The sequence below is a fragment of the Hevea brasiliensis genome, chromosome 1 (genome assembly GCF_030052815.1).
Source record: "Hevea brasiliensis isolate MT/VB/25A 57/8 chromosome 1, ASM3005281v1, whole genome shotgun sequence".
In the NCBI taxonomy this organism is placed as follows: Eukaryota; Viridiplantae; Streptophyta; class Magnoliopsida; order Malpighiales; family Euphorbiaceae; genus Hevea; species Hevea brasiliensis.
In genome coordinates this window covers 108,498,319-108,518,004 of record NC_079493.1, presented here as the reverse complement: position 1 = coordinate 108,518,004, position 19,686 = coordinate 108,498,319, and the positions used below count along the sequence as shown (strand labels likewise).

Genomic DNA, 19,686 nt, shown 5'->3' with positions numbered 1-19,686 from the left:
GCTGCTTTTATGGATCTGATGAACACTATCTTCAGACCATACCTCGATCAGTTTGTTGTAGTATTCATAGATGATATATTGGTCTATTCGAGGAATGCAAAAGAGCATGATAGACATCTGCGGATTGTACTGCAGGCTTTGAGGGAGAAACAACTATATGCCAAATTGTCGAAGTGTGAATTTTGGCTGAAGGAGATATCCTTTTTGGGGCATGTAGTATCAGAAGAGGGCATTAAGGTAGATCCAAGTAAGATTGAAGCTGTCTTTAATTGGAGGCCACCCAGAAATGTCACAGAGATTCGCAGTTTTCTGGTTTTAGCTGGATACTATCGTAGATTTGTGAAGGGATTCTCCATGTTGGCATCTCCATTGACCAAGCTGCTTAGAAAAGATGTGAAATTTCAGTGGACGGACAAATGCCAGCAGAGTTTTGATGAATTGAAGAGATGTTTGATTGAAGCTCCAGTCCTGACTTTACCTACTTTGGGTAAAAAATATACAGTATGTAGTGATACTTCTCACAATGGGTTAGGCTGTGTATTGATGCAAGATCGAAATGTCATTGCCTATGCATCACGCCAGCTAAAACCGCATGAGAGGAACTATCCAACACATGATTTGGAGCTTGCAGCTATTGTGTTTGCTTTTAAGATCTGGAGACATTATTTGTATGGAGAGAAGTGTTACATTTACACAGATCATAAGAGTTTGAAGTATTTGGGCACCCAGAAAGAGCTGAATTTGAGACAGAGGAGATGGTTAGAGTTGATAAAAGACTATGATTGTTTGATAGACTATCAGCTAGGGAAAGCTAATGTTGTGGCTGATGCCTTAAGTCGTAAGACTATGGCAAGTCTACGGGTTACTCCTTTATCTTTGGTACATGAGTTGAGATCATTACATGCCAACTTAGAGATTAATGATGATGGGCAGACAGCAGTTGCATGGCATGTACAGCCAGTGTTAATTGATCAAATTAGAATGGCTGCTCAGAATGATCAGAAGTATCAGAAGCTGATGGAAGAAGTCCGGCAGGGCAAGAAACCTGAATTTTCAATCAGAGATGATGGTTTACTGCTACACCAGGGCAGAATGTGTGTTCCTAATGATGTTGATTTGAGGTAGATCATTTTGAAGGAAGCACATGAGTCTCCTTTTGCCATGCACCTTGGTGGCACAAAAATGTATAGAGGGCTAAAAGAGCATTACTGGTGGATGGGTATGAAAAGAGATGTGGCAGAGTTTGTATCCATATGCCTAACTTGTCAACAAGTAAAGGCAGAGCATCAAGTACCCGCTGGGTTGCTACATCCACTACCAGTACCAGAATGGAAATGGGAGAGAATAACGATGGATTTTGTGATGGGACTTCCGAGGACACAGAAGAGTCATGATGCAGTTTGGGTCATTGTTGACAGACTGACTAAATCTGCTCATTTTCTGCCAGTTTAGATGGACTACAGTTTAGAAAGATTGGCCAAGTTGTACATTGATGAGATTGTGAGACTACATGGAGTGCCAGTATCCATCATATCAGAAAGAGATCCTAGGTTCACTTCTAGATTCTGGGGTAGTCTTCAGAGAGCCCTAGGAACTAGATTGAACTTCAGTACTGCATTCCACCCACAGACAGATGGCCAGTCTGAGAGGGTAATTCAAATCTTGGAGGACATGCTACAGGCTTGTGTGATTGCATTTGAGGGCAATTGGGATACACACTTAACTTTGATTGAGTTTGCTTACAACAACAGCTACTAATCAAGCATTGGAATGCCTCCATATGAAGCTTTGTATGGCAGAAAATGTAGAACCCCGTTGTGTTGAGATGACATGGGTGAAAGAAAGATGATTGGACCCGAAATTGTTCAACAAACTGAAGAAAAAATCAGGGTGATTCGAGATCGACTTAAGACTGCATCAGACCGTCAGAAGTCCTACATTGATCTGAAGAGAAGGGATATTGAGTATGCAGTGGGTGAAAAAGTTTTCCTCAAGGTTTCTCCTTAGAAGAGAATTATGAGATTCGGCAGAAAGGGGAAACTGAGTCCTCGTTTCATTGGGCCATATGAGGTTCTGGAAAGAGTGGGTCCTTTGGCATATCGGTTGGCCCTACCTCCAAAGTTGGAGAAGATACATAATGTTTTCCATGTGTCTATGTTGAGGAGGTACCGATCAGACCCATCTCATGTACTACCAGTAGAGGAAATTGAAGTGAATCCAGACCTCACATATGAAGAAGAACCCATATAAATTCTGGCTTATGAAGTGAAGCAGCTACGGAACAAGCAGATACCATTGGTAAAAGTGCTGTGGAACCATCATTCGAGCCAAGAGGCTACTTGGGAACGAGAAGAGGACATGAGGAGACAACATCCACAGCTATTCAGAGATTAGTATCAGGTAAAATTTCGACCAGACCTCACATATGAAGAAGAACCCATACAAATTCTGGCTTATGAAGTGAAGCAGCTACGGAACAAGCAGATACCATTGGTAAAAGTGCTGTGGAACCATCATTCGGGCCAGGAGGCTACTTGGGAACGAGAAGAGGACATGAGGAGACAACACCCACAGCTATTCAGAGATTAGTATCAGGTAAAATTTCAAGACGAAATTTATTTTAAGGGGGAGAGAATTGTAACACCCCTGTTTGCATAGCCTGGTAGATTTCACTGTTCCGGTGATCGGTGTCGGTCCAGACAATTAAGGGGATTAGAACCACACTTAAGACAACTAGAGAAGCTATAAACACAAATAATTAGTAATGTCCAATTAGCTAAGTATAAACAAGAAAAATAGAACATAAGAAATTAAACGAGCCGAGAGTCACAGCGATGGGTGACCTTCTCGGGAACAACTGCGAAGTCGATTTAAACCCAAATTTCGAACCGTAAAAAGTGACGCTACGGTCCTTAGGACCCTTATAAACACAGTGGAAAAGAGAAAATCACGAAAAAGAACTGTTAAGCCAGTCAAATAATTAGGTCAGGGAACCGGAAGAAATATGAAATTAATTGTAAACCGGGATGAACCGGCGAGGGGCAATTTGGTCAATTGACCCCGAAAGCTGACTCCTGACCTAACTGTTAAATAAAATCAGAGAAAAGAAAATTTTATGGTCGGAAATTAAATTAAAGAACTAATAGGAAAAAAATTAAAAAAAAAAAAGAAAGAAAAAAAAAAGGTTAGAAAAAGCTTATTACATCATGCATGATGCAATAAAACTAATATTTAAATAATTGAAAATTTGGGGATAAATCTTAATAATTAAAAGAAAAAATAAAAAGAAAAAAAAAATGGTTTCTTTTTTTTCATTTCCGTCAACTCTCATCTCCTCTCTCATCTCTCTCATTTTCTTAAACTCCTCCATTGAAGCTCACTAAAAAGCTTCTTAAACCCAAGATTTGAGCCATAAAATTTATAAGTTTCTTAATTAAAACTTGTAGTTGAGTCTTGTTAAGAAGATTGGAAAGAGAAAAATTGAAAGAAGCTTGAAGAATCAGGAAGTTGGAAAGCTCCATTTGAGGTAAGCTCTCTTCCTTAATTTTGATTGAATTATAAGTATAGAAGTAAGATGAAAGTGGTTAGAAATATATGAAAACGTGCAAAATCATGCCTATCTAGAACCCTAGGAATTTTGGCCAGCAGTAAACTAATGTTGAAATGGGTAATTTTGATACAAATAATGAAGTGGTTAAGTGTAAGTGAGGGTATGAGTACTAAAAATGCATTTAGAATTCAACAAGTGAGTAAGATATGAAAGTTAGAGTTTGGACCTAGGGTTTGGGAGGCAAAATTGTGAGAAATTGGTAAATGATATATTTGACCTAATGTGAAGTGAAAAATGGTCATTTGTGACGAAATGAGGTGTATTAGAAGTGTTGGAATTAAAAGCCAATTCGGATTGGATAAGGTCATGTGCTGGCAGTATGACCAAAATTTCCTTTGAGGGGTCAAAAATGAAATTTTACAAGTCCAATAGATATGGGATCAATTAGGGATGAAAATAGGCACTAAATGACACAATTTTCATTTAGGAAGCCTGCCCAAAAAGTGACTAAAACCTAGTGAACAAAGTGATCGAAGTTGAGAAATCGCAGGCTACCCTGCACAACCTGACCAAATGAACAGTATTTGTTCATTTGGTCATAACTCGAGCTAGGTAGGTCAAAATGATCTGAAATTTTACCAGTGGTTAGATGAGATATAGACCTAAAACTTTCATGAAGAACACTAACCCAAATTATGCCATTAACCCAATCAAATTACTGAGCAAATTTGGTGACCTGAATCTGCAGAACTGCAGATTGCCATATGAACAGTAAAGTTTCAATGGCTATAACTCTCTCTAGAAAACTCTGATTTAGGTGATTCTTGAACCAATGGAAACCTAAGGCATATTAGAACATTTAATATGAAGAAAATTAGACCAAATTATGGACCTAACTTGATCAAATTGATGAATGAAGTTGGAATCAATAATCTGCCAGAATAAAATTCTGTAGCATGAACAGTAAACATAATTTGCTTATAACTTGAGCTACAAAACTCCAATTGGGGTGATTCAAAAAGGAGAATAAACTTAAGACAATAAGGAACATTTTCTATGAAGAAAGTTTTGCCAAATTCCAACATTAAACTGACCAATGAAACAGTACAATTAGGGACACCAAAATTAAAAATTTGGCAATTTTGCCTAAAAGACCTAAGTTTTGAGAAAATGACCAAAACTAACAAGTTTAGTGACCAAAATGTGGTATATGGGTGAAGTTGGAATTCCTATACCTATTAAGCCTTAGAAAGTCAATAATTTGACTTGAATAGTGCAGTGAATAGTAACCCGAAACACAAAATTTCAAGAACGTCGAATTTAGCACGTTAGAGCTAGGTAAAAGTGAAGTTAAATTTATTATTGGATTTATGCTAAGTTATGGTATTGAAACACTGTGAAATTGTGTGTTTCAGTGGAAAAGAATACCGGGACAGAACCCGAGGAGTCGAGTCAAGGCCAACAGGCGACTCGTTTGAGGTTTGTGCACAACGTATACTTTTTATAATTATCTTCTGCATACTTTTTTGAATAATGTGAAATATTGAATTATGGCATTCTTATGATGTTTGATTTAAATTATGAAAGTTATTGTGTATATTTGAAATGACAATGTTTAGCAAATTGTTATGATAAGTTTTGAAACCACAGTGTCATGACCATATATTTGAACACCTCACTAGCACGACTAGTGGGGATAATTAGTTTCGAATTTTGATTTCTTCTCTGGAGAAGTGTTGAGGTGTGCCAGTAGAAGAGGATGTGGATGGATATCCATATATTTGAGCTAGCTAGCCTTGTGATGTGATTTCTCTTTAGCCTCTGGCTATTGAGATTCTATTTGTTTCAAATGGCATGATATAACTGTGGGTTTTATGAAATGTGTTTTGATACTTTGAAATGAACTTTGTTTGCATTAAAATCTCATAATTCATGTTTTGTGTTTAATGCTCATGTTTAGTCAAATTTTTGAATAAATGTGATTTAAGTTCTGCATAAAGATTATTTTAGTATGTTGTGCACCACTGAGTCCTAGTACTCAGCGATAGCTTTTATTGCTGTCGCAGATACAGAGACTAGAAGAGCAGCAGACTGAGCTGCTAAGGATTAAAGATCATTCTGCTTGAAGTTATCGGGTATAATTTATACCCTAATTGTAAATATTTCTTTTGATGTATGTATTGCATATAAATGTATGGACATGTAATGGGTCTTGAGCAGCTTGTACAAAATTTGTATGAAGTTTGTAATAAAGTTTAGTTTGTATTTCTTTTGATGTGAATTTTGTAAGGATGTATATAAATCATTTTGTCTCAAATGAAATATGAGTGGAGCTATTTTATTTAATTTGAATGAAATGATTGTGGAGTTGTTAAAATGGATTGAGTTTGATTGTGAAATTGAAATAGTTATTGAGGAAAATTTTTAGAAGTGCTTTTTACAGGTATTTGAAGAACTGATTTCTCAAAATACAGACAGAACTCTGTCAAAATTTTTATAAAATTTGCGAAAAAATAAAATGGACTAAAAATATTAACTAGATTTACTTTTAATCATACGTTTTAAATACCTATTAGAAAATGCTCACCACTTAACAAAAGTAAGAAAATTGTTTTAAAATCCCTTGTAGGGTACTTAATGAGTTATCGGTAGGTGAAGTGCGATAGTTCATTAGGTATTCTACGGGATCATGTTATGCCTTACAGAGGGGTAAGGTGTGACAAGAAATAAATCCAATCACATTGGTCTTTTATAGTCCATGATCATCCATCATGCATATACTATTTAACAATTAAATAAAACATACATACTTAAAATAAATTAAATATCTCATATTCAACATAAAAAATCCAGATTTGAATATGATTCAAATAAATTTAAAAATTCAGATTTGAATCTCATTCAAACAAATTTAAAAATTCAGTTTTGAATCACATTCAAACAACCTTAAAAATTCATATTTGAATCATATTCAAACATTTCTTAAAAAATCAGATTTGAATCACATTCAAACATTTTTAAAAAAATCAAATCTGAATATTATTCAATCAACTTTAAAAATTCAGATTTGAATATGATTCAAACAATTTTAAAAATTCAAATTTGAATCACATTCAAACAATTTTTAAAATTCAGATTTGAATCACATTCAAACAATTTTTAAAATTATGATTTGAATCAAAATTTAATTGTGTTAATAAAAATTCTAATTAAACAATTTAATTAGACATTGGATGAGCTTTTAGATCATATAACAATTGCAAATTAAAAAGCCAAACCTTTGCACCACCCATGAAGCTAAACCATGCGCACCATTGATGGTGATCTCCTGCATGCCGCCACACATCCATTGCAACCAGCAATGGATAAATCATCTCATGATCAAACACATAATTAAATCATATAATCAACAATCTAAATGACAAATATAGTGGCTCTGATACCAATTGAAGGAACAGAAGCGTGAAAAACACAAGTTTATACCATTGAATTCAAAAATTTTCACCTAGGGTCACATGCATCATGAAAGATTTATTTTTAACTATTTGATTTCAATGATAAACAACATATTAAAACTCTTTTAATATGTTTTTGGATCTGTATTTGCCATTTAAGATTTTAAAATTAATCAGATTAATTTTAGAACCCTAGATTAAATCAAGAATGATTACACTAACCTCTTGATGTACTGCAGCGTATTTGCGTCTTTGATATTTGTCTTCAGGACACCAAATGTTGTCCCTCTAGCTTGTCCACACCAAGAACACCTATGGTAGCCCTTGAATAGCTTCTAAAGCTTTTTCTATTAATTAGAAATTCAAGTTCTGCCTTTTAAGGGACTAAAGATGTAAACAGGACACTAGAAATAATTTCTAGTATTTTTAATTCAAGAGATTGATGGCTAATCTCTTTGAATTGATGAGAGATGAAGAAGAAGAGATGGAGAGCCTCAAAATGGCGTGACAAAGGAGTGTAGCTACTGGTTGTCATATTTTTAATTTATAACAACACTTATATAGCTAGGTCAACACATTAAACCCTTGCCACATGTCACCCTCTGATTAGCTCTAGGTTTAAGTGACCAAATCACATTGTGCCAAGTGTCAAACCTATATTTAATCTTAATTTTAATCATCTTACATGATCAAAAGACATTTGGCAAGCTTATGTGTAATGCCATGTGTCACCATCTCATGGTGCCACATGTCACACTGCGAAATGACCAAAATGCCCCTGTGTCTTAATTTTGAGTTCTTAACCCAAAATAATTATGTCTCTTCTTCTAATTAATTTATATCAAATATAAATTAATTAGTTAATTTCTATTAATTAATTTCTCATTAATTAAATTCATTATTAAACACTTTAAATATAAATTTAACTTATACTATACATCCAATAATCTAGATTTGGTTTTAAGTCATGCTAGAGACTTTGCAATTTAATTGCAAACTAAACATATTTATTAATCAATTAAACTCTTTAATTAATTAATTAAATCATATTTAATTAGGTGATAACTTGTGTATATGTGTGACTTACTAGGCTCATCACTAATTGGCAATGAGACATGATATCAACTCTTAATATCATCAGAACTCTTTCTTACCATAAATGATTTCTCTAAATCATTTTATGCACCTCGTAGACCATGGTTAACACCTAGCATAGCATACCACGGCCACCCAATTAGTAATAAGGTTTACCTTAAATGAACCTATAATCATATGTTACCATGCACTGGAATCTCTCTATTACAAAATCCCAACTCAAGCTGGAGTCATGGCTTATGTCAAACTCCATTTGCTATGAATATTATGTTCTCTTTTAATTCTAGTTCTTGATTAAAAAGATTTTTTTATCAAAAACTTTTTTCTGATTAAATCTATCTGTCCTGGCCAGGAACTTGAAACATCAAGAACAATTAAATGAACATAGGATTTTATCTCTATTTACTTATAGGAACAGATTCCATCTTGATCAACACCTACCTCCATATATAACTAGTAGGAGCCAACACATGCCCATATACCCATACACAGTACAAGTATGAAAGCAGTATCAAACTCAAACTACCTATATATAAGATAACTGTGCTATCTCAGGTCTAAAGATTATATGCACTGATATGATTTATGATAAAACATTGACAAGAGTAAACTCCATGTGTTTGTCATAAGTGTCACTGGTTTGGCCTATTTATCATTTATAAGTACCTATCATGTTTGTCATATGGCATGAGACTCACCATTCCATCTTATTTATATCTCATATAAATAACTTGGGAATAAACATGAATACAATCTTTCTGGATAAGTCATGTCCTTATTATGAAGTATCCTCAATTGTGAACCTATTTATGATACTTTGTACTAGAAATACTGTCACTCATATTCTTAACAACTTAAGAATAGAATTTCTAACAAAATATCAATGGACCTTTTCTATTACACATAAATATATTATGTAAACGGAAAAGTGAAAATGCCTTTTATTAATAAAAATATGTACAAGATACATACTAAATGATACTATTAACAGAAGAAGTCCCATGTTATCTAATCTGGCTGCACCTCACTGGATACTGTCTCCCACCACTAATATGCATCATCTTAGAGCAGTGTCACAACACCCTCCAGGTTCTGCTCTGGGGTGCAGTGGAGTTACTTTAGTACCCTTCTGGTTCTATCCAACCAGTTCTCAGCTGCCACGGGACCATCTTCTTTCTTTCCCAGAAAGTCCACAGCCCCAAATTTTCTGATATTCTCTAGATGGGACTTCTGATGTGGAGGTGGTATCGGTGGCATAACTCTGACCATTTGCCCGAAAAACTCAGCCATTTGCTGAAACATGGCCTGCGAAGGCTGTGCAGGTGCCTCTTGTGCCGGTGGAGTAGGTTCCCCCCTGCCTCCAGCTTCTACCATGGGTGGAGCATAACTCTTCACCTCTTCATCAACTGATCTTTGTGAGGTTGAGTCCATATCCTAACCAAAATAATCAAAGACAAACAGATCTGTATTAGTGTGACCTCAACTCTTACAAATACAATGCAATGGTATGCACTCTATCTAGACCCAAAAACGCCTAAACCGTGCTCTGATACTACTAAATGTGACACTCTTTACCCGTCTATAGTATAGCCGAGCAAGACAAGTCACACAGAGTGTCGGAGTATTTATCTTATTTTATTATAATTTTTAATTCTTATATTATTGATTAAAAAGCTTTTAGGTGAAATTTCTAACATTTATGTCATTCGTTGAAATTTTGACTAATTCGGAATTTCCATAAATTTTACAGAAAATCCGGCAAAGTACCAGCTACAAATTAGAAAAACAGTTCTTCTGAACCTGTTAAAAACCCTTACAATATATTTTTCAAATCTCAACTCCAATAAACATCAACACAATTTCATAATTTCTTAATATTTCTCAAACTCAATTTCATACATTTCATTCATCATATATATTTGAGCTCAATTCACAAAGGAATACTCAAATTTATTCATTAACAAAAGTTACAGATAATTACATCAGTCTATAAATACATGAATTTATCATTTACAAGACAAAAAATTAAGGTCTAGTACAAATTGCAAAATACAAAATACAAAAGAAGCCTAAGAGTCCTACCAAAGATGCACTGCAATGGAGGTGACTCTGAACTCACTGCAGATCTGAATGATCACCCAGTTTGAGGTCTGCTGGGCTCTTTATCGGTGTCTTCAGTACCTACCCGTGGAAAATAGTGACGCGCTAAGCAATACAGCTTAGTGGTGCCAATATAAAATAAAAATAAACTAAAATAAATAAATATGCAGGCATTTTATTGATATTTTATGCAACCTAAATTTTGAAAATTATTAATAATATTATCAATTTGGTACTTTTTATATTCATTATTTGGTAATAATTTATTAAAAATTAATTTAGTTACCCAAGTAACCTATGCGATTTGACCGGACTGGATAAATGGGTAAACTGACATCGAGTACCAAGTGCCTCAGGCCATCACACCATCGGTCATAAAGTGTCTCCAGGTGTGCAACAGAACAACTAATAAGTCGTAATAAGCATCGGGCACAAGGCCAAATGTTTCAAGTATAACAAAATGGCCATAGGCCATAATATCACAGAATGGCACGAAATACCATAAATTACAAAATGACATAATGCCATATGTAGTACTGCTATCAGAACCCTATTAGCATGCTAACCTATCCATACCAATCATACTAGGCATACTAGGACATATTACAAAGTTAATTGTATAATTTATTGCATTTGATATTTAGGAGTTACTATTCATCTTACTAGTCAGTCAAAATGTTGACTTTTTCATAATCAATTGGTATGTTAGTTCTAATGACACCAACATACCACATTTTGGATATTACATACGTTGGCATTGGTTGCCAAATTCAATTCCAAGCCCAATGGACATTATCTTAAATTTTCAGTTTTGATCCACCTAAGTTAACTGTTCCATTAGGCCTTTCTATAGTAAAAATTTAGCTATACTCTCTTCATCAAAGTTATTTCTTATTGTGTCTTCTTTAATTCTCTTTTTGAAACACTCCGTTTGGAGTTTTGTAGCTCAAGTTATACTATTTTCTTTAAGGTTGGCCGGATTGATTTTTACCCAGAATTTCTGGGCAGAAAATGGTTCTGGCAGTTTTGGTGTCTTGAATTTAGATAGCATTTCGGATGGGTTATGATCAAAATTTGAGTTTATGTTCCCCACAAAAGTTATTTTAAATTGTCTAGGCTTTCCATTGACATAAAAATCAGGTCAATTGGACATTTCTACACTGAGTTATGACCATTTGAACAAATATTGTTCATTTAGTCAATTTTCAGGTCGAGCTTATATGTTGCCCGAATTGAGACAATTTTTAGGTCAACTTAAGTTGAGTTTCTGGGCAGGGTTTCTTACCAAAAATGTTGCATTATATGTCTAATTTCACCTCCAATTGGCCTTGCACCAATTGGAGCTACACAAGTCCAACTAGTGTTGTTCAAACACACAAGACTCCAAGGGTCCAGATTCACATCCACAAGGCAGCCTACCAATTCTCCTATCCAATGTCACAATTCACTTCATTTTGTGGTCAAACCTTACCAAATGGTCACTTATTGACCATTAAAATATTCATTCACCATGACATGAGCAAAACCCTAACTTTGCTCAAAACCCTAATTTCCAAATTCCAATTCTTGCACTAACTTACAATTCAATGTTCTAAGTATTAAATTCATGTCCAGGGGTCTCCAAATTCCATTTACAATTTAACTATTCATCAAAACCCTAACAATCCCATGGCTGTCGAAATCTTGGGAGGGTACATACATATAAATTTCATTCTGTTTTCTTACAAATTTAACTTAAATCATGTCCCTAAATAAGAATTAAGAGAGAAAGATGAAAGATTGGACACTAACCTCTTAATAAGCTAATTCCAACTTCCAAACTTCTTGTTTTTCTCCTTCCTTTTGCTGGCTCAAGTTTGCTCTAGATGCAAGGAGAAGTTTTAATGAAAGACAAGGGGTTTTATGGTGGAATTGAGTGAGAGATGGAGCTTGATTGAAGGATTAATAGAGGAAGAGAGAGAGAGGTGAGTTCGGCCAAGCAAGAGAGAAGAAGAAGATGGATTTAATTTTTTGTTTAATTAATTTGTTTTTATCCCTTTAAAGATGTTTTTCTAATTCCAATTGGTTAGAATTTTAATTAGTTTATTTATGACATCATGCTTATGCTAGGCTTATACAATAATTAACTTTTTAAATTTCATTTTCTTTTCTTTCCTTTCCTACTCATTTTTAATTAATTTTTTTATTAATATTTATTCATATTTTATATCATATAATTCACTTACTTAAATGGACAAGTTGGTCAAAAGTCATATCTGAAGGCGAAATGACCAAAATACCCTCCGTTTGGCTTATTACCCCAAAATCGTCTGTACCGATTGATTTAATTTTTCTAGTGTTTTCTTAGCAATTTATTATCATCGAACCCTCAATAATCTTTCTCTAGAGTCCCATAAATTATTTCATAGGTTTCCCTACAAGTTTAGGGTTGCTAGCTGTCTTTACAGTAGCTCCCCGTTAGGTCACCCACGCTAAGGCTATGACTCATTTAACTTTATTGAATTTCTTTTCTTAAATTTTTTCTAAATTTTTTTTACCATTATTTGGGCTATTTATGACTCCTTAAGTCTAAATATAGTTTCAAACATTCTAGTTGTCCGAACAGACATCTGTCACTAGAACAATAGAAGGTACGGACTATCTAAAGTGAGGGCGTTACAAATAGAATTTGAAATCAAATGCTAATGAATTCTAAAGTTTGTTGATAACCGGGAAAAAAAAGACTGATTAAAGAAAATGAAAATTTTCATTAATAATTTATCAACGAATTTTAAAATTCATTAATAAATTATAGTCTTAAATTTTTTTTTATATTAAACAATTTATCAATGTTTTCAAAATTCATTATAAATTAACTCGTTGATAAGTTACTAATGAATTTTTAAATTTGTTAATAAATTATAAACTTTTTTTTTATGTCAAACAATTTATCATCAGATTTTTAAATTTATTGTTAAATAGTATACCCAACATTTTATGTCTAACAATTTGCCAACGAATTTAAAATTTGTTCGTAAATTATGAATGAATTTAAAAATTCATTGATAATTTACGGATGAATATATAATTTTTTTAATTAACGACTTAAATTGATGATTTTTCTTTTCTTTTCATTTTAATTGTTTCTCTTATATTAAATTAATAATAGAAAATAATTTATTTTTTAAAGTACAACCTTTTTACTAGAATTTAATCAAAATATGTCTTGTAAATTATAAATTTTACAATGAGGTTCAACGAATCAAATTTAATTGTTTTAATTTTATACAAATTAATGCTGGTATATTATATTCAATTACATAGTTTTTAATATTTCTAGATTTTTTATTTAATTGTAAATTAATATAATAAAAAAAATATTTGCTGGATATTTATTATATATTTATACATAAATTGAATTTATTTTAAGCATTGTAAAATATATCAATTAAATTTTCGCCCTTCCAAAACTACAGTTCTGGGATCCATTCATGGGAGTTAAAAATCTAAACTTAGGGTTTATTTAATTTAAGAGGGTGTTTGATACATTTATTAGGTGCAGCTGATAGCAAAAAAATACCCAATTAAGTAAATTAAAAAGAAAATGTTAATAGCCGATACAAGTAACTGATGTGATATCCATCAATTACGATTTGTGTTAGCTCTATTTTTAAAATTATTTCTCATCAGTAAATAATTGATTTAATTTTAATTTTATTTAGATCGTATTATCTTTTTTCATTTAATTAAAAAATTAATGTTATTAATACTTTAATATTATTAACACTTTTATCTTTTTTATTTATAATTTTGATATTTTAATTATTGCATTATAATTTTATTAAAATATTTTTTATTAATAACATAAAATATTTATTTATTATAAAAAATACGTTTTTTATATCTAAAAATTTAAAATTAATTATAAATTTTTTATCAATAATAATTACTTTATTATTTTATGACTATATTTTTAAAGTTATTTAATTATTTTTTAAAGAATTTAATTTTTCTTATTTTAATAAGAAAATAAATGATATAATCAATAATTATATATTTATTTTAATAATATAATGAATGATATAATATATTTAATTAATAATTATATATTTAATTTAATAATAAAATAAATAATAAAATATAATAAATTTATAATTTTATATTTATTTTAATAATAAATTAAATTATATGAAATATACCTTTGTTAGTTATTTTACGTATCGGTAGTAATGATTAAATATAATTTTATCAAATACTTAACATAAATCAGTTATCATCAACTACCAATTAGCAATAACAGCTATCAACAATAGTTGGTAGCTGTATTCAATAATTAAACCAAACATGCTGCTGCAACTGTTAGATGTAACTGGTAATTGATAGTTGTTACTATTAATTGATATTTGATAATTTATTGTAGCTAATTTATATTAAGTATTTAATAAATTATGTCTAATTATTATTATAAATACGTAAAATCACTAATTAAAATTATATTTTGTAATTTATTTTACTATTAAAATAAATATATAATTATTAATTTATTAAATCATATTTGTTTGTTGGACTTGAGCATATCTTAAGTATACATGATCATGCCCGAGTGGCCATGTAATGAAATTTGCAATTTAAAAAAAAAAATATACATGATCATCACCTCTTGTTCATTTGACCGTTTGACTAAAAAAAAAAAAAAAAAATCAACGGTTTAGGCACACCAATCCATATGTGGAGTAACTTAGTTCAAATATCAGGCACCGTACCTTGTCCACAAATTTTGCCATAAATATAAAGGGCCTGGAATTCTTGAAGACCTCTTGAACCTTGACAATTATTTTTGAAACAAGCCTCCCAAGCCAAGAAAATGACCTACTACTACTATGGCAGAAGAAGCAACTCAATCTTTGATGCTTTCACACTCAATCCTCTGCCATACCCAGTTCTTCTAATCTTAGCAGTCATATCAATCTTTCTTGGCATATCATGGTACTTCAGCTATGAAGAAATTGCAGAGACTGCAGAGATGCAAATGAATTGGTTGCTTTTGGCCACACCTTTAGCGTTGCTCCTTCTCGTCCGTTGGTTGTCATCTATGGAAAATCCTGACATGTTATTTGCTAAAACACCGTGGGGCTGGAAACGGCGGACCTACCACCGTCCATCGGAGGGAAGCTCGCCGTGGGGTGTGGCTGCTTTGATTGTGTTGCTGCTTGTTTTGGTGCAATTCCAGTCTGCTTTTCTTGATAGCTGGTTTTAACACTATATATGCTCAAGATACTGCCGATATCTGATTTCAAGAACTTGGATTTTGGGTTTTGTGTTCATAAGATAGACAAATTAAATATAGAGTTATAAGTGACTGGTTATATAGCAGAGGATATAGAGAGGTGGTTTTGGTGGTTGTTGCATATATATATAATAGAGGATGATGCATTAAGTTGTATGATTAATCGGGGTTTGCTGCCTTGTTTGATATAGTTCTGTGAGATCTTAACGAAGGCACCTTTAATTTGTATTTTTTCTTTCCTGGTTACAAACTTTACCTCCTGTTTGGATGCAGAGAAAATTGTGGTAATGTGAAGGAATCATGTGGCTATGTTTTTAGTCCAAGATTAGTATTCCTTGTCTTCTTTTCTTGGATCATATAAGTTTAGGATTCACACAATTCTGTAATTTATTTTCTTGTGTTGTATATCTTGTAATGATCAATAATAGAACCTTGAAAAATAATTAATTAAACGCAAAGAAATAGTGAAATTTTTATATTGATTTTGAAGCTGTTGCTGATTTTCTTGAGCACTAACCCTTGCTTAATTGTTTATGGCTAATAATTGTTGTAAAAGACAAGTCATCGCTCACTTAAGTTACACGGCATTGGCCATTATTCATGTGTCTTTTTCTTGGAAATGATAACATCAAGGGGAGAAAAAAAAAAACAGAGCTTTTGGAAAGATGAAGAGGTCAAAAGAACAGCATTTGGAGAACAAAAATAATAACCATACTTTCTTTTTTATTTTTAATTAATAATAAAGAACATCTATCATTGGATCAATGAGAAGTTCATAGGACATGTAAATTATCATATTTAAATTTAAATTTAATTAATTTTTTTTAAAATTTAAATTTTTATTTAATTTTAATAAAATTTATTCTCAACTACTTAAATTTATCCTAAATGATAAAAAAAAAACTTAAATCCTTCTAATTTTATAAATTTTAATTAATAATTTATATAAAAATTTATTTCAATAAATAATTTATTTTTAAAAATTTAATAATTTTATAAAATATTTAAATTTTATTTTATTAAAAATATATGTAAATTTATAAATATTATTTAAAAATATATATTTTATATTTAATTAAATATTTATTTAAACGAATTCGAGTAATAAATATCTAATATGTAAAATTCGAATCCAACATAAATCATCGAGAGTATTATTTTTTAAAATCGAAACATATCCAAATCCGATTATATACTATCAAACCCATCCTATTAAGATTTGATCAAATTCAGTGTCCATAAAAACTCAATTAATTACCATCCCTATGTAATAGTATGACCCTAATTAAATATTTTTTTAAATAATTATTTCTTTATTTATTATTTATGTATTTATTTAATTGCTGTAAGAACATACATAAAACAAAAAAGACAAATAGCCTTTTAATAAAATTACAATAATTTTATCAAAATATATTATGTCTTACATTTAATACTCATACTATCTACAATAGATTAATATAAAATTCTAAAGAATCTATTTTTCATGGATTTAGTATTTGGAGAGAAATCCAAATATTCTATAAACTCATAACACTATCTATTATATTATATATAGCAATTCTTGATACTAATCGAAAACATATTATTCACAATATATTTGAGTTCTCATTCAATATTTTACTAAAAATCTTCTTGATGAAAAATTGTTTCACACTATATTTAATTTGTTTGGTATTATCGTTAAGTTATTATTGAAGAAATTATTTTTTTAAAATATATTAAATAAAAAATATTAAAAAATAATTTAAAATTAAATTTAATAAATTTTTATTATAAAAATATTAAAATAATAGACACCTTGTCTTAATGGAAGAGTTCTTTAATAATGAAAATAGGCATTAGCTCATTATGATATTATCAAAACCTGCCACGTGCCTCGTGATCCAATGTCAATCAATCCGTGAACCATTCGGAATGTTTGTGGGGTCATCTCTTGCAATGATCGCTCGACACTTTTGGCCTTATCAATTTGGTTGCTTGTCGGGATAAAGCTAAAAAAGAAAAATCATATATCCTACATGCCTTCCATTTTTTGTGAAAAAGTCAAAAAATTAAATAAAATAATCTTTTTTTTTTAGAAAAAATAAAATGATCTTTAGATTATGTATGGTAAGATTGTGATAAAGTAAAATTTTATGTTTAATAGTATTATAATTATTTTAAAAATAGTAAAATTATAAATTTAAACCCAAGTAAATGCTAATAATAATAATAATAATAATAATAATAATAATAATAATAATAATAATGCTTGCCAAAATTATGCACAATCTGTCGATGAGAAACGAGTTCTATAGAAATATTGCACAAAAGTGAAGTTAGAGTAGAGGTAAAGTGAAATTGCAAAATGTATTAGGTGCATGCAAAAGTTATTGGATAAAATTTGGCAAAAACTTATATATTAATATATGTATTTTTAAAATTCATCTATTTAGTCATTGAGATTTTAATAAATCTATAAATTAATTTTTGTAATTAGAATCATAGTTATGTCACCGCTAATTTTAATAAAAATGATTGAAATACCTTTAAAAATGTCCAAAATATTTTTTTATTATATTTTCTATCTAAAATAATTTAGTTCTTAAGATTTGGTAAAACTTATAAATTCGTTCTTGTAGATTATAATTATTAAAAATATGGATTAATTACTTTAAGATCCTTAAAAATTTTAGTTATTTATAAAATTATCCATATATTTTACAAAATATCCGTGCATATTAAAATTATTTACAAATAGGTCTTTAATTTTGTAATTAATAAACATATAAGGATTAATTTGTAAATAGTTATAATTATTAAAGTTTGAATTAATAAATTTAACATCCTTATATTTTTGTTAATTACAAATTCATCTTTACATTTTAACAATATAATATAAAACATAAATACAATTAATAGTTATTTTGTAAAATTTTACCCAATTAATTAATGGTTAATTTTGTAATTAATAGTTATTTTGTAAAATAAACTATATTAATATGTTAAAAATTTTAACATGCTATTTATAAATTTTTAATTTTTAAAATTAAAAATTTAAACAATTAAAAATTTTAATTTTGCCACATCATGTACTATTTTGTTAATAAATCAAAACGTTAATAACCACTTTGTTTTATATTGAAATTCATAAATGAAGGGTTTTTTTTTTTAATTAACTGTAATTTTGATGGAAAAATGAACATAGTGATTAATATATAGGTTTTCTTTTTTAAAATGTTAAGGACTAAATAGGTAGATTTTAAAAATATAAGGGCTAATACGTAGGTTTCATTAAACCTTAAGGACTAATTTGTAGGTTTTATGAAACTTTAGAGACTACATTGTTTCAAACCAATAAAATAAAAGTCTTTATACAATTCACATTAAATGAACTCCATAAAATATATCAAACATAAAAGCAAATAAGCAAGCGTCCAACATAAAAATCATACAATTACAAAATTAAAATATTATAACAGTTCTACCACTTTGTCTCTAACTAGCAAGTCTGAATGCTTCAAATACCAGTTAATAGATATGCAAACATGAAAAGGAAGCTTAGTAAAATTAAGTGGAAATAAATTTAATTAATACAAGGACGATATAAAGAATCTCCAAGAATATTTTTATAATTTTTGAGATGTTGGAAATAATTTTTTTAGACTATATAGGAGTTAGGGACCTGAGTTGAAGTTTGGATGATTGGACTTAGATTAGGTTCTTGTAGGTCGGGTATATGATGTTATTGTTGTGGGCCTGAGGCCTTTTGTATTGTTGTTGTTGTGTTTTCTTATAGGGGGGTTAGGTCCAATTATAGGAGAGACTATGCTGAAATTTTGGCAAGACCTTAGGAATTATTCTTACTTCTTTAATTAAATTAATTAATTAATTCTGTCAGTAATTGATAGAGGTCAATGTGTTTGTATAGATGATCGGTGCCGGTTAGCTTTTCTTCTCTCCAACCGGACCAATTGTAATCGGGTCGACCAGTCTGTGAATTGGATATTGATTATATTTTGTAATTTTAATATTATTTAAATATTATTGGCATGCTTATGCATTTTATAAATATATTTTCATGCTTAGTTAAATAAATTAGGAGCACTTTTATTGTTTCATATTTATTTGTTCATAATTACTTATGTTTGCAGCCCTAGGGATAATTTGGAGTTGTATATGTGTGTTATTTATATATGATATATATGGATATGGATTGGACAGGTAGTCACCGCTTG

The 19,686-nt window shown here is 30.4% G+C and overlaps 1 protein-coding gene across 1 annotated transcript; it reads left to right on the top strand.

The window, feature by feature from the left end:
* The first annotated feature begins 14,972 nt into the window (after positions 1 to 14,972).
* Positions 14,973 to 15,694, top strand: LOC110668954 (uncharacterized). Its single transcript, XM_058146778.1, has one exon. The coding sequence runs from the start codon at positions 15,044 to 15,046 to the stop codon at positions 15,434 to 15,436; it is 393 nt and encodes a 130-aa protein (XP_058002761.1). The 5' UTR covers positions 14,973 to 15,043; the 3' UTR covers positions 15,437 to 15,694.
* The last annotated feature ends 3,992 nt before the right edge of the window (positions 15,695 to 19,686 follow it).

Excerpts from the sequence above, each read along its gene's own strand:
- LOC110668954 (XM_058146778.1), top strand. The coding sequence starts at position 15,044 with ATGACCTACTACTACTATGGCAGAAGAAGCAACTCAATCTTTGATGCT.